This window comes from Prionailurus bengalensis, chromosome B3 (assembly GCF_016509475.1).
Source record: "Prionailurus bengalensis isolate Pbe53 chromosome B3, Fcat_Pben_1.1_paternal_pri, whole genome shotgun sequence".
In the NCBI taxonomy this organism is placed as follows: domain Eukaryota; kingdom Metazoa; phylum Chordata; class Mammalia; order Carnivora; family Felidae; genus Prionailurus; species Prionailurus bengalensis.
The window spans coordinates 70,775,625-70,791,110 of record NC_057355.1 but is presented as its reverse complement, the minus strand read 5'-3'; the positions used below and the strand labels follow the sequence as shown (position 1 = coordinate 70,791,110).

At 36.9% G+C, this 15,486-nt stretch overlaps 1 protein-coding gene across 1 annotated transcript; it reads right to left on the bottom strand.

The window, feature by feature from the left end:
- Positions 1-9,012: 9,012 nt before the first annotated feature.
- On the bottom strand, positions 9,013-15,253 carry LOC122468045 (olfactory receptor 4K13). Its single transcript, XM_043554529.1, has 2 exons — positions 15,241-15,253; positions 9,013-9,959 (listed from the first exon to the last, which is right to left on the bottom strand). Exon 2 carries the CDS (start codon positions 9,949-9,951, stop codon positions 9,013-9,015), a length of 939 nt encoding a protein of 312 aa, XP_043410464.1. The 5' UTR covers positions 9,952-9,959; positions 15,241-15,253.
- Between the last annotated feature and the right edge of the window lie 233 nt (positions 15,254-15,486).

Sequence of the window (15,486 nt, the reverse complement as noted above, 5' to 3'; positions counted from 1 at the left end):
AGACTTTGACTGGAATGTCATAGTTGAGAGAGGCACACATAAACTCAGATATGACCAGCTTTAAGAAACTAAGGTTGACTTCGGGTGCCAATGAAGCCCTTGGAAATGTTATCCTGGTCCCTTGCTTGCAGACTCCCGGGACCTGTACTAGGACAGTAAAGAATGTCACTTGCTGGCAGGTACAGGAACCTCAGGATATTTTAGGGACCTCGAGAAGAAAGGAAACAACCCACATCTACACGTATTGCAGAGAAAAATAATGATAAGTACTTGGCTTGGCTTCTGGCCTCAAAAGACTATTAAAAGTTAATCTGAAATTCCTTATGAAACAATCTAGCGAAGCAGATTTAAAAGAACCTATATAGCCAATCACTATTCTTGCTGTGCTTATGTGAATAATTAGGCCAGGTTTGTTAAAATTGGATTTATTTTGCAGCAAATTAGACTTCATTTGGCTACCTTCAATAAAAAGGAGGGTAAATTTGGAGAGAAAAATTATATTTCAGTAACACACTTTTGTGGATGTTAAATTCTAATTCTGATTAATTGTCTTTGCATGTGTGCAGTTTGCCTATACAGCTGGGCTGGATCCTATATTCCTCTGCTTTCTTTGAACATCTATGACTCTCCCAACTAAGGTTTCCCATTTCCTCCCATTCTTTTAACTTGAAACAAGCCCATGAGTTTTGTCGACCAGATTCAAACAATACTACCAAACAGAGGCATTAGAGGCACCAGAGACACTGCAACCAAATCAATATGTAAACTCAAGAGTACTCCTGAGACTTCAAAATTACCTAGAATGTATCCTGATAGGATTAAAAAACAGAGGTACCTCAACAAAAGAATCTAAATAAGGTTTGGGTTGCCTAGTGCCTCAGTCAGTTGACCACCCGACTTGATTTTGACTGACGTCATGATCTCAAGGTTCATGGGATCAAGCCTCATGTCAGGCTCTCTGTGCTGAGCGCAGGGAACATGCCTGTGATTCTCTCCCTCTCTCTCTCTCTCTCTCTGCTCCTCCCCCACTTGTGCGCTTCCTCTCTCTCTCTCTCTCTTTCTCTCTGTCAAAATAAATAAACTTAAAAAAAATTTTTGAGGGGTGCTTGGGTTGCTCAGTCGTTGACCATCTGACTTAACTTTGGCTCAGGTCATGATCTCACCATTCATGAGTTCAAGCCCCGTGTCAGGCTCTGCACTGACAGCACAAGGCATGCTTGGGATTCTCTCTCTCTTCTTCTCTCTCTGCCCCTCCCCCATCTCCCTATCTCAAAATAAATAAATAACCTTTAAAAAAATTTTAAATAAGATTCAATAAGTTAATCAGCTGCCTCTAGAAGACGCTTCATCTTTTCCTGAATGAATCCATCAAGCATATTGTCAGTATGCTGACATCTACCCTGAAGCACCTGAAAATTTAAAAGTGATACATATGACTTTTATTAGCCAAAGTGCCCCAGATAGTCAAAGGAAATTACAAAAAACAGTGGTAGCTTTAGAGAGGGCTATTTGGGCATTGGTAGGGATTGCTTTTGAGGTTTCTAATAACTGGGATCAAGTCCAGAAAACAGAGAAGCAAACAAACTAAAGTAATGAGACAGCATGCTACTTTGCTAGCTGTGGCCACCTGAGGAAAGTCTCCCGAGAAACAGTCACAGTGAAAACCGAGGTCCAAGCCCTGTGCCCAGACACTGGAGAACGTCTTCGAAGGCAGATTTCCCTTTTCCACTCCCTTGGCTATTGCTCTTTGCCCCTCAGCAGCAGGAAGCAGCCAGAGAGGTCATTGTCCCTATTCTCCAAGATGGAAGAACTATAAAATAAGAGTGGGGATTTGAGGCAGGTGCTTGGTTCCTGGACCCGTTTTGAAGGCCTAAGGGGAACTATAGTTCTATTAGTTGCATTATTAACTTAGGTCCGCATTCTGTTTGCTCTCTACATAACCATCGTTTATGAATCTCTTAACCTTATTCCAATCAATCATTAACTTGGCCTTTGTCTTTTTTACCTTTATTCCCTGTTTATCCACTGATTCTAGAAACCTAATGGGGCTGGAGAGTAGCATTGGTGTTGATGTATCTGATCATACCAGGTCCCAAAAAGCTCCTCACTGACCAGAAGAATGCTTACCCCCAGTTTGTTTCAAGGACCCCCCTCCCAACAAGTTTTTAAGAAACTCATGACACTCCTCTCATGTATATAAGCTGTCCCTAGGGTCAACAGGTCAAGGCAGCTTTGGGAATAATCCCCTGACTTCTCCTTGGGCTGCCTTCTCCCATCCAAGTACTAACCAGGCCCGACTCTGCTTAGCTTCCGAGATGGTCTGCCTTCTCATAATAAATGTTTCTTTGTTTCAAAACAAGTGTCTCAGAATTTGGCTTCCTGGACATTGGGTGCATGGACAAGTTTGATTTTCCAAGGACAGAAATGTAAATCATTTCGCTTTTTTCAATCAACACTATTTGTAAATTTTATCCTCTTTATTATATGCAGTCATTTTCAAAACCCAATACCTGTGAACAAGTGAGTCTCTCTTTTTTTTTTTTTTTCACTTAATTTTAGTTAATTAACATACAGTGCAATATTGGTCTCAGGAGCAGAATTCAGTCATTCACCACTTACATACAACACCCAGTGCTCATCACAAGTGCCCTCCTTAATACCCATCACCCATCTAGCCCATCCCCCACTCACCTTCCTCTGTCAACCCTCAGTTTGTTCTCTGTCATTAAGAGTCTCTTACGATTTGTTTCCCTCTCATCTCTCCCCGTCCCTTCCCATGTGTTCATTTGTTTTGCTTCTTAAATTCCATGAGTGAAATCATTAGGTATCTTTCTCTGACTGGCTTTTTTTGTTTAGCATAATACATTCTAGCTCTATCTACTAATGCAAACTGGTGCAATCATTATGGAAAACAGTATGGAGGTTCCTCCAAAAAACTAAAACTACCCTACTATCCAGCAATTGCACTATTAGGTATTTACTGATAGGATACAAAAATACAGCTCTGAAGGGGTACATGCAACCTCAATGTTTACAGCAGCATTATAAACAATAGCCAAACTATGGACAGAGCCCAAATGTCCACCAACTGGTGAATGGATAAGAAAATATGGTATATATATGTGGAAATGGAAAGTTACTCAGCCACCAAAAAGAATGAAATATTGCCATTTGAAAGTAAATCTTACAGTTGAAAGTGTCTATATCACTTTTCTTTGACTTGAGCATATAAGAGCAATAAATTAACCTTTGCCTTATTTGTCCATGGAGTCACCTTCCAAGCCCTCCATTATATTTTAAACAATTTCTGAATTTGGGGAAGAGGTAATTTATTAATGTATTTCCAGAATTTGGTTAACGCTAGTAGAGGCAACATAGAAAATCATAAAGAGGTGCATGGCTTCTAAAAACAGACTGAGTTGAAATCTGTTCTGTTTTCTTCTAGCTATGGACAGTTAGGTAAGTTATAAAAGTCTTCTGCCTCAGTCCTCTCATACATAAAATGGGAATGAAAACAGCACCTAGATCATAAGACTGAGATAGTCAAAGACTTCACCAGACAGCCTAATTATTTACTTCATTATTTTTTCAAATACTGTCTTTTAGATACAGACTGAAGAATTGCTTTAGGCCACTCTCTCTTTAGTAGCCTCAAATGAGTCTTACTTTCCTTTAGACACATCAACCTATCTGGCCAATTATGCTCAAAGTAAAATCATATGGCAGAACAACTCTGAGCAAAGTGTTCTAGCCTTGCAGACCAAAATGATGACAAGTAGTATATATTTTTAGCTCCTCTTGCAGTTTGGAAGGATCATCCACACTTTAGGGAGGTTAAAGATTTAGCTTTGTAAATCTATGGTAGGCAATAGATTTAAAAATCATGAACAATGTTTTTGACATATAGATAATTTTTTGGTCCTAGTCTGCCTTACCTTTTTCAGAATATTCTAATTCCTCATGGTGACTTAATATGTTATGATGTCCCCTAGAATTCTGGACTTACCTGACGGGTACTAGCAGACTGAAAACCTTCAAGTAACATTAAAATCTGTCTGAGAAAATGGCTATTTTGGGTAATGGTGAGATGGTAATCAACTTTACTGCCTCTTTGAAAGGTATAAGCTGCATATAGATTGCCTACTGGAGGATTGGAAAGACTCCAGACCATTATAAATCCTCCTTCCTAATTCTTGGTTTTCGTTAAAGGTAGGAAGAGAAACAGGTGATTTCAGCCACTAGGTGGCAGTGAAGCTTCTTGTAAACTTCTTCCAGTTTTTATTGAGCTGTGCACACTGAACTTTAGATTCATTTCTTCTACAATTAAAAAAGATTTATTTATACCCACTGGAAATGTTGACAATAGCCTGAAATTAGTAAATTTTTCTATGTCAAATAGGCTAAGTGCAAATGTTAGTTTTTATCATCCCAAATATGTTATTTTATAAAAATGTATAACATTTTCAACATATTGTATAAACATATTAAAATCAGTAGTTCTCCATACATATCTCAGAACATTTATGACATATATATATATATGTATATATATAGTGTTCATTGGAATTCAAGAAAAATTTCAGAAAAAGTATTGTCTTAGAATGTCATGAGCTAAAATATGAAATAAGATATTAGAAAATAATAGGAAAAAATAAGATTATCATAGTTGAAACATTATATTCTAAGCCCAAGAAAATCGACTAAAAATGTCAATTATTTAGTGTTCAGGTAGGTGGCTAATTTCAAGTAAATATATATATAAAACTATATATATATATATATACACACACATAACTATATAAAACTACACATTTTCTTCATTACAGAATTATCAAAAAGTGACAGTTAAAAATGACCTTGGGGCACCTGGGTGGCTCAGTCGGTTGAGCATTTGACTCCTGATTTTGGCTCAGTCCATGATCTCACGGTTGGTGGGATCAAGCCCTACATCCGGCTCTGCACTGACAGCGTGGAGCCTGCTTGGGATTTTCTCTATCCATCTGTCTCTGCCCTTACCCCCTTCTCTCTTTCTCTCTTAAAATAAACATTTTTGGTGGGGTGCCTGGGTGGCTCAGTCGGTTGAGTGTCTGACTTCAGCTCAGGTCATGATCTCACAGTCCATGAGTTTGAGCCCCACATCGGGCTCTGTGCTGTCAGTTCGGAGCCTGGAGCCTGCTTCAGATTCTGTGTCTCCCTCTCTTTCTGCCCCTCCCCCACTCATGCTCTGTCTCTATCAAAAAATGAATAAACATTAAAAAATTTTTAAAATAAACATTTTTTAAAATGACCTCATAAACATTAAAATAAAATAATTCATAACATTAATATTTTCAGTATTTAATGAAGAAAGTTATAAAACTTTACTGGGAGATACAAAAGAAGGCCTTAAAAGTACAGAAATAAACCATGTGTAGGATTAAAAAGACCAATATTGTCAATATCATATTTTTCCCTAAATCAATGTATAAGATTAACACAATTATAATTACTAAGTATTCATGTCATTTGATAAAATCATTCTAGTTCAAACTAATAAATAACTGAACTGGTTTCAAGACAATTTGAGGAAGAATAGCAATGAGGATACTTATTTAACAGATATTAAAATGTACCATAGATTTATAATAATTAAAACAACTTGCTCTGGAAGGAATCTCAAAGGCATTATGTTGAATGAAAGAAGTCATGCTTAAAAGGCTACTTACTGTGCACAAACTAAAGGGCAACCTATGGAATGGGAGACGATATTTGCAAATGACATATTGGATAAAGTTAGTAACCAAAATATATAAAGAATTTCTACAACTCAACACCAGAAAAACTAATGATCCAATTACAAAATGGGCAGAAGACATGAATAGACATTTTTCCAAAGAAGCCCTGCAGATGGCTAACAGACACAGGAAAAGATGTTCAACATCACTCATCAACATGGAAATGCAAATCAAAACTGCAACGTGATACCACCTCACACCTGTCAGAATGACTAAAATCAATAGTACAGGAAATATTAGGTGCTGGTGAGGATGTAGAGACAAGGGAACCATTCCTCTTGCACTGTTGGTGGGAATGTAAACTGGTGCAGCCACTCTGGAAAACAATATGGAAGTTCCTCAAGAAGTTAAAAATAGAACTACCTTAGGATCCAGCAATTAATCATACTACTAGGTATTTACCCAAAGGATACAAAAATACTATTTCAAAGGGAAAGATACACCCCAATGTTTACAGCAGCATTATTTATGATAGCCAAATTATGGAAATAGCCCATATGTCCATCAACTGGTGAATGGATAAAGAAGAAGTGTTAGATATATACAATGAAATATTATTCAGCCATAAAAAAGAACGGAATCTTGACATTTGCAATGACATGGATAGAGTGAGAGAGTATTTTGCTAAGCAAAATAAATTAGAGAAAGACCAATGCTATATGATTTCACTCATGTGTAAAATTTAGGAACAAAACAAATGAGCAAAGGGAAACAAAGAGAGAGGCAAACCAAGAAACAGACTCCTATCTATAGAGAATAAACTGATGGTTACCAAGGGAGAGGTGGGGGGATGGATCAAATAGGTGATGGGGATTAAGGAGTGCACTTGTGCTGAACAAGTGTTGTATCAAAATGTTGAATCACTATATTGTACACTTGAATTTAATATTATACTGTATGTTAACTGACTAGAATTTAAATAAAAACTTAGAAACAACAATAACAAGAGAGTATTTACAGCCACAAATGTCCTCCTTGCCCAGCTCAGTGGATGGCTGCCATGTCTATTCTCACCCCAGCAGAAATCTGGGGTTTTATTCTGTGCAGAAGTCTCTGAGCTGCAGGACACCAGGCACATACCTTAATCCTAAACCTAACCTTAAACTTAACCTTACCCTTAACTTTAAACCTAACGATTACCCAAATGATAACTCCCCCAAGCCCCTAATCCCCAACACTAAACCTAACCCTAACCTAACCCTCTGGAGAAATCTCTGAACTGCAGGATACCAGGAACATACCGTCACCCTGGTCCTAATCCTGACCCTAACTCTAACCACATATCTGGAGGGAAAAAAATGACATGGTGTATCCATACAATGGAATATCACTCAGGCATAAAAAAAAAATGAAATTGTGCCATTTGCAAGGATGTGGGTGGAGCTAGAGAGTATTATGCTAAGAGAAATAAATCAGTCAGAGAAAGACAAACACCATCTGATTTCACTCATACGTGAAATTAAAGAAGCGAAACAAGCATGGGGAAAAAAGAGGCAAACTAAGAAATAGACTCTGAACTATGGAGAACAAACTGATGGTTACCAGAGGGGAGGTAGGTGGGAGGATGGATTAAATAGGTGATGGGGATTAAGGAGGGCACTTGTGATGAGCACAAGGTATTGTGTGGAAGTGTTGGGTCACCATATTGTACACCTGAAACTAATATTATGCTATATGCTAACTAACTGGAAATAAAACAAAAACATTTTAAAAAGGCCATTTACTATATGAGTTCACTTACATGACAGTCTAGAAAAGGCAACCTAGGTACAAAAAAACAGATCCTATTATCAGAGCCAGAAGTTAGGAGAGAGGGATAGACCACAAAGGGGCACAGGGGAATTTGAGGGTTGAGGACATTTTCCTATAATCTCATTGTGATCGTTACATGGCTGTGCATTTGTCAAAACTCACAAAATTGTATACTAAAGACAGTGATTTTTTTTTCTATTTGTAAACCGTATTTAAAAACAAAAAGGCTTGATACTGGTACAAAGAATTGATTATAGACTTTTCAGAGGTATCAATCACCCCTACCCCATGTAGGCCCCATGAATCAATTTACCAGTGGACTCAGAAAAAAAGAAGAGACAAATATTGGTGTTATTACTGAAAAATTTGTTTTGGACTTACAACCATGTACCATAGTACTGTTCATGCCACAGCACAACTGCAAATTTAGTTCACTCTTTCCATCCGTGGGCTGTAAACTTTCTGAAACCCTGGATGAGCCTTCTGGCACACTGTGCCAGGCTCACAACATATGTGAAGGATGGTTGGAGGCACTGTGTTTGGGGCAACTCAGTAACAAAGTTAAGACACATTAAGTAGGGATTATGTACTAAATGTACTTTTCCAGCACCAAAGAGCAGTTACCCAGGCACTCAGCTAAATAGCAATGTGAGGCATCATCTGTGTGCATTTTCTACATACAGATTCCCAACAAAAACTACAAGTATAATAGCAACACTAATAATGTATTTTGTAAAGATTAAAAACACGCTGGGGTGCCAGGGTGGCTCAGTCTGTTAAACATCTAACTCCAAGGTCATGATCAAGGTCCTTGGTCTCAAAGTTTGTGATTTTGAGTCCGGAGTTAGACTCTGAACTGACATTGTGGAAACTCTTGGGATTCTCTCTCTCCCTCTCTCTGCCTTTTCCCCACTCATTCTCTTTCTCTCTCTCTCTCTCTCTGTCTGTCTTAAAATACATAAATAAACTTTAAAAACATGCCAAAATTATAAAAGAAATGTATAAAGAAGTTTTTATAGATAGAGAAGCTAAGTAGATAATTTATTCATTTTTTCAAATTTGCATTAGAAACAGTAGTGAAGAGAAGATTTTTTTAAGTTCATTTATTTGAGAGAGAGAGAAAGGAGAGAGCATGAGTGGGGGGGGAGCAGAGAGGGAGAAAACGAGACTCCCAAGCAGGCTCTGCACTATCAGCAAAAAGCCCAAAGTAGGGCTCCATCTCACAAAGAGTGAGATCACGACCTGAGCCGAAATCAAGAATCAGACCCTTAACCCACTGAGCAACCCAGGTGCCCCAGTGAACAGAGGATTTAAACGCATGTCTTCCAGAATGGAGATGTCATGCTTTAACCAGTGATGATGACAGAAGAGGGGTTTCCTATCTAACAATTACATCTACTGTTTCCTTATACAGAACTTGAAATACATTAAAAGTTTATTCCTTAATAATGTCCAAAACAAAAGATTGCCTCTTTGGAAGCATCATCTACAAAGTGGGCTTTGAATTTATATGTCGAGTTCTTATCTTCTTAATGGCTGCTTTTACTTCTTGATTCCTTAATGTATAAATAATAGGATTTAAGAGAGGTGTGAAAATTGTATAAAACACAGAAAGAATTTTATCTACAGAGTATCTGCTGAAGGGCCATACATAGATAAAGACACATGGGGCAAAGAAGAGAGTCACAACAGTGATGTGTGCCGAGAGAGTAGAGAAGGCCTTGGCGGAACCACTAGCAGCACGGTGCCTGACTGAGTGTATGATGACCGTGTAGGAGACAAGCAAGAGGAGGAAGCAGACCAGGGACAGGAGGCCACTGTCAGCAATGACCAGCAGTTGTAGCATGTAGGTATCCTTGCAGGCGAGTTTGATCACAAGGGGAAGGTCACAGAAGAAGCTGTCCACCACGTTGGGACCGCAGAAGGGCAAATTCAACATGAAAGCCATTTGACTAGATGAGTGCACAAATCCAACTGTGTAGGAGGATAGCAGCAGCCCACCAAGCACTCGGGGGTTCATGATGGACATGTAATGGAGGGGTTTGCATATGGCAACATACCTGTCTATTGCCATGGCTACAAGCAACATCATCTCACTCCCACCTAGGAGGTGCATGAAGAACATCTGAGAATAACATCCCCACCAAGAGATGGTCTTCCGCTTTCGGAGGAAATCCACAATCATCTTAGGGGTAGCAAAAGAAGCCAGGATCATATCAATACAGGAGAGGTTGATAAGCAGAAAATACATTGGTGTGTGAAGGCGTGAGTCAAAGGTCACGGTGACCAAGATGAGGAGGTTTCCTAACACAATCCCAGCATAGACCACAGAGAATCCTAGGAAGAATAAAATCTGAAGATTCTGAGATTTGGAAAGTCCCAGCAAAATGAACTCAGACACCACTGAATGGTTCACTCTTTCCATGTTATCAACTTTATGTCATCATAATCCAAATGAGTAAGAATTGTGGGCAGAAAAGTTGTGTTTATACAAAGGATGGTTCATGTTGGTGTCTAATTTTGATACTCAGACAGGTGAACTTAACGCACCTCCCACTTTTGGGAAATTTTATTGGTCAGTGATATTATAAATGGCCCAGAGCAGCATTCCAAACAGTAAGAAGAATTCAGACTATACATTTCTGAGAGACAAAAAAACAACAACAACAAAAAAAAACAGCACATGAAATAACAATCATATAGACTGTGAACTTGGATTCCAAACCCCTCAATACAACACCTAGCTGAGTTACTCATTGGGCAACATATGACGAGTATCTCCTTTTGAGGGTTATGTTTCCTCCTCAGTAAACAAACAAACAAAAAATCAAACTCCATGATATTGAATGTCTCTTTGTGCTATAAAGATCTTCATAAATAAGATAAGGATCATGGTGGGTTCCACATTCACAGAATATTATTGAGTTTCTTAACCTGGAAATGATAAATGTATAAAATATAGCAAGGATTCTAGAGACCCATACTTTGAAAGAGATTCTGGTAAAGAACAATTAATTAATGTCTTAAATTAAGTCTTCCTTATAAGTTTTTAGGTCCTGAGAAAAGCACATCTTCTCTTTCCTGCTCCATTCTTGCATGAATCCCTCATAGCTTATGCTAATACCAGCGATGGTCACTGCACATTAGTAGAGTCAAACCATGAATTTACATATGTATACATAATATATATATGGCATATATAATTCATTCACTCAAAATTTAACATTATTCACCTCAAATGCCTCTTCTGTAATTTTAAGCAGGATATACCAAGGATATAGAAAGTCCCCAGCCAAATGGAACTGAATTTATTTTCTTTTCAGTGTGTATTCATTCATTCATTTGTTTAGTGCTATACAGAGGACCACTGGTTAGCTTGTGCATGTTTACTTATCACAGCTTCAAAACGATAAAATGAGGTAATTGAGGTAAATGACTGATGTGGGTAATAGAAATACCATTCTTTCAACACAGTCATCTAAATTTATACCATAGCTTTCCCATCAGCCCATCCTTATAACAACACTGGTTTTGTTGGCTTTGTTCTTAAAAAAATATTTTCAACCATAATAGTTCCTCGTTATCTAGGTTCTTAAAAAGCTCCTGCAGTAATTAAAGCCTTCCTTTTGTGCCATTGTTTTTTACCAGAGCGGGGAAAATACTTTCATAGGAAAGTGCCTCGTGTGAATCCCAGGAATAGCCTTGCATCTCCTTTTCCCATATTGCCATCAATTTCCTGCAATTTATGCTCCCAATCATCAGAAACAGAAGGAAGAAGCATCATAATGCTGTACACTCTGTTTCTCTGAGGCAATCCCATGGGTACATTTATCCAACTGGGGATGTATTTTTCCTACATAGACATATCCTCTGGCCAAGTTCTTACTCTGAGAAACTTGGATTGACACAAATTTGGTACTAAGCCACGCTAAGTACATAAAGTTATTTCCATGTTTGGAAAAGTTGTATCTTCTTTCAGTTTTATGGGTAATATTTAAAATAACCACACTACGCTTTTTGAAATCTCATTTTTAAAACTGCATTTGAGGAGAACAGGATAGACTTCAAATATAGATGAAATAGTTTATACACATTCTTGCATATTACTAATATTTATTGAGGGAGTGAATGAATTAATAAAATATATATGAATATTCAGGATCTACATTAAAATCAGTGTTAAAGCAAAATCCATGTAAATTAGGAATTTTAAGCATATTTACTTTTAAATGTCAAATTGGATGTTGAAGCATTTTTAAACAGAAACAGAATAACCATTCCAATAAAATTGTTAGAAGTACGTATTTTTCCCTAATTTATTTTTGAAAAGGATCAAAGTAGCTTATGTGAATGGAAAAGAAAACATGGTACACAGAGCAGCAGGATATAACAATCTATTTCCTGGGTAAACAATCTATTTCCTGGATATCCTCTGAGAATAGTAATATACACATTAGTACAGTGTGTGTGTGTGTTCTTTGTGTGTTGTGGGTACTAGTATATGTTTACATTTATATGCTTTTTATTAAAACCATAGTGTTCAATGCTATTTATTGAGAGAATAGTGTTCACATGTATAATTATTTTCCTTGGGTTTGTCAATACATTAAAAATACATTTCTAGGGGCGCCTGGGTGGCGCAGTCGGTTAAGCGTCCGACTTCAGCCAGGTCACGATCTCGCGGTCCGTGAGTTCGAGCCCCGCGTCGGGCTCTGGGCTGATGGCTCGGAGCCTGGAGCCTGTTTCCGATTCTGTGTCTCCCTCTCTCTCTGCCCCTCCCCCGTTCATGCTCTGTCTCTCTCTGTCCCCAAAATAAATAAAAAACGTTGAAAAAAAATTTAAAAAAAAAATAAAATGACTTTCTAAAAAAAAAAAAAAAATACATTTCTAAGAGCACATGAAAATCCAAATCATTTTATGGCTATATAGAATTGCATTTTATTGATGATGCATAATGTAATTACCCCAAAAATATAGTTTACTTTTAGGAATTGAACATTACTCATAAGAATTCTGTTTTCATCCTATCAGTGTCTACTTAAAAAAACAACAATTACCTAACTCGCTCATCAATACCCAAGTTCACCTAGTCCTTCACAATCAGCCTCTCATCTACTCTAAATATCCAGTATTGTTTTCTTATAGTGCCAAAATACAACTTCTGTTTTGGTAAAAAAAACAAATTTGTGGTTTTCTGTATTCCCCGTCCATTTCTTTTTTTCTACCCGTACATGTTTTCTTCTTTTTGGGTAGACAAATCCTGTCCATATAGCCATATCCTTCAGGACACCTTGAGGCCTCTCTTTTATAAAACCCATACCAATTTCCAGTGTATTTACGGTCCATTTCATGTGCTCTACCATTTACTTATTCACTAGGTATACCATGTGCATTAGGTGTAAATATTCTGAAATTGAAGGAACACTAGAATAAGAGCTATGGAAATTTGTTCTAATCCAAGGTCTGTCATTTTTGGTGTTGTGATTCTTCTTTCCCCAGATCACTTTTAAGCTCCTTGAAAATAGATCAATTATTCTTATATTCTCCATAATAGATGTTACAAGGGTCATCAATAGAGATGTTGATGAAGTGAGTGAAAGCTGACAGATATTTAAAGAGAAAAACTTTGGAATAATGAATTAGTGATAACTGTAGAAAAGATAGGTTTATTCAAAGTCAAAGAATTTTTCTACTTTTTATGTTTTTTTCTGCTTTGATAGTGTAAATTGCACCAATCTGTAATATTTGTTTAAAGCACATTTTTACATATTAGTTTTTACTCTAAACCATAGACATAGACACACATGCATACACATTCTCCCACACACTCCCTACAAGTGTAGAAGAGGCAAGGGGTGACAGAGTAAAAAGAAAAATTTTATGTTTTCAAGGGAATCATTTTGATTATCTGCCCAGCATCCCCCCTTCCCATAGAAACAAAGTTCTTTAGCTTTCTTCTTACTGTAAACAACTTTCAAACTGTTCTAAAATGGGTGAGGAGAAAGATAAATAAACAGCATTTTATAAACAACAAATGAAATCAACATTTGATTCTTAATTCTAAGACACAGACTCACCGTGCAGAAAATATAGTTGAGCTGAGTATTAGAAGTAGAAATTTAATCACCGATCACAGGCATCATACTACGAAGAAAAAGGACAAATTGTGATTGATCTACAAGTTGCTTGATCTACAGAGCACAATCTGTCAAACTACTTGAGAATATATGAGTAATTTATTCCATTAAAATGAATGTTTTAAAAGTTTTGTAATCTTAACACAGAAGAATATGAAATAAAATCTATTATGGCTTAGTTTTGCCAAAAATCATATTCTTGTCCACATGATACTAGTCATCTGAGCTGATATTTGTTGTTTGTTTGCTTAACAGAACAGGATAAATTGAAGTGTTAGGTCTAGTAGGTTTATAAGCACAGGGAATAACACATTTCTTTGGAAAAAAAGAAAAAAAGCAAAGATTTCATTCAGCTACCTACTTCTTGAGGCGTCACCATTTTGCACGGATTGGAAATGCTCTCAAATGTATATTAGTAATGATATGGACATTATGAAGTTTGACATGAAAATTCTTTAATAAATGGAAAATAACATCACTTGAAGTATATCAAAGTGTACTCAATTATTTAATTTGCCCCATACTGTCACACTTATAAGGAAAATATGCTGTATTTGTATGACAACTAGAATGATAATGCCTTCTAGAATTCTCTAATGTTATCATGGTGTTCACCTAAAGAACTTTTCACATTTGACTCTACCTATGAACAACGGGATTGAAACTCAGTATCTAGAAATGGTTCTATATTTTTTAATGTATGTTAAAGCTTCCCCTACAACTTACCAGTTTTACAGTGTTTCAGAGCATTACTTGAGTCAGACACATTGAAACCTGGAGAGGTTCTCTTTCCAAAAATAATAGTATTTCCCTAAAATAATGACAAATGTTAATATTTTCTCTATTTTCTCCATAACGAGTCATATATATTGAGAGGGTAGTAATATAGATGTGATGTATTTTGAGACCTAACAATACCCAACTGATGATAAATACCAATGGGAATTATTAAAGATGCCATGTTGTTTTCCCTGAATGACAACAGAAAAAACTTTTTATGGCATTGCACACTTATAGAAATTGACATGTTTTACTATCAACAACAGTTAAGCAGAGGACTATAAAACCACTATCAGGTCTGGAATGTTCCAAAATGAAAACTTACTTGAAGAGTATTAAAAAAGGTCAATCACAAACACATAGCTACCTTTTACTGTATATTACACTTATGCCTGGCATTATTATAAGCATAACTGGGTCTATCAAAACAGAATATATAAAGATATAAAGCTGGGGAACTGCAGTCTCCCCATTTCCTTAGTCCCATCTCTGGTTCTAAGAAATGTTTCCTGTGGAGTATTTCCTTGGCTCTCTTTCATATCCAATTGAAAAACATATCTATCCAATATATTAGCCATATGTTCATGCCTCTTTCCATGCCTATTTAAAGTAACATTGAATTTCTGTTTCTGTGTTTAATGAGACCACTGTTCCAAATGTGATATGAAATGTGATATAGCCAGATAATCCAATGTTCCTTTGGTCCCTTTTGTAGATTAGTAAAAGCAAAGTGCCTTTCTTGATCAGAGGAACTGTTCCACATGAAATACACTGATAGACTCTCCAATATTATAAACCTTTAATTGTATTTTCACTGGCTGCTTCTGTAAGATTGGTAAGAAACCATGCATCACAGCCATTAACTCAGGAAATGAGTGGGTGAGCCCTAATGAACTGATGGAGCCAACTGCTCTGTCCCAGAGAACCCTGAGGTGGCTGGACAGATTGAAAGAATAGGTCCTGGCTGGGTTTGCCAACATTATTGCTAAACAAACTTGGATAAACTCATTGCAAGAGAAAACAATAACTCAAGAGATAAGGGC

Bases quoted from the DNA above. Each gene is read 5' to 3' on its own strand.
- LOC122468045 (XM_043554529.1), bottom strand. From the start codon at position 9,951: ATGGAAAGAGTGAACCATTCAGTGGTGTCTGAGTTCATTTTGCTGGGA.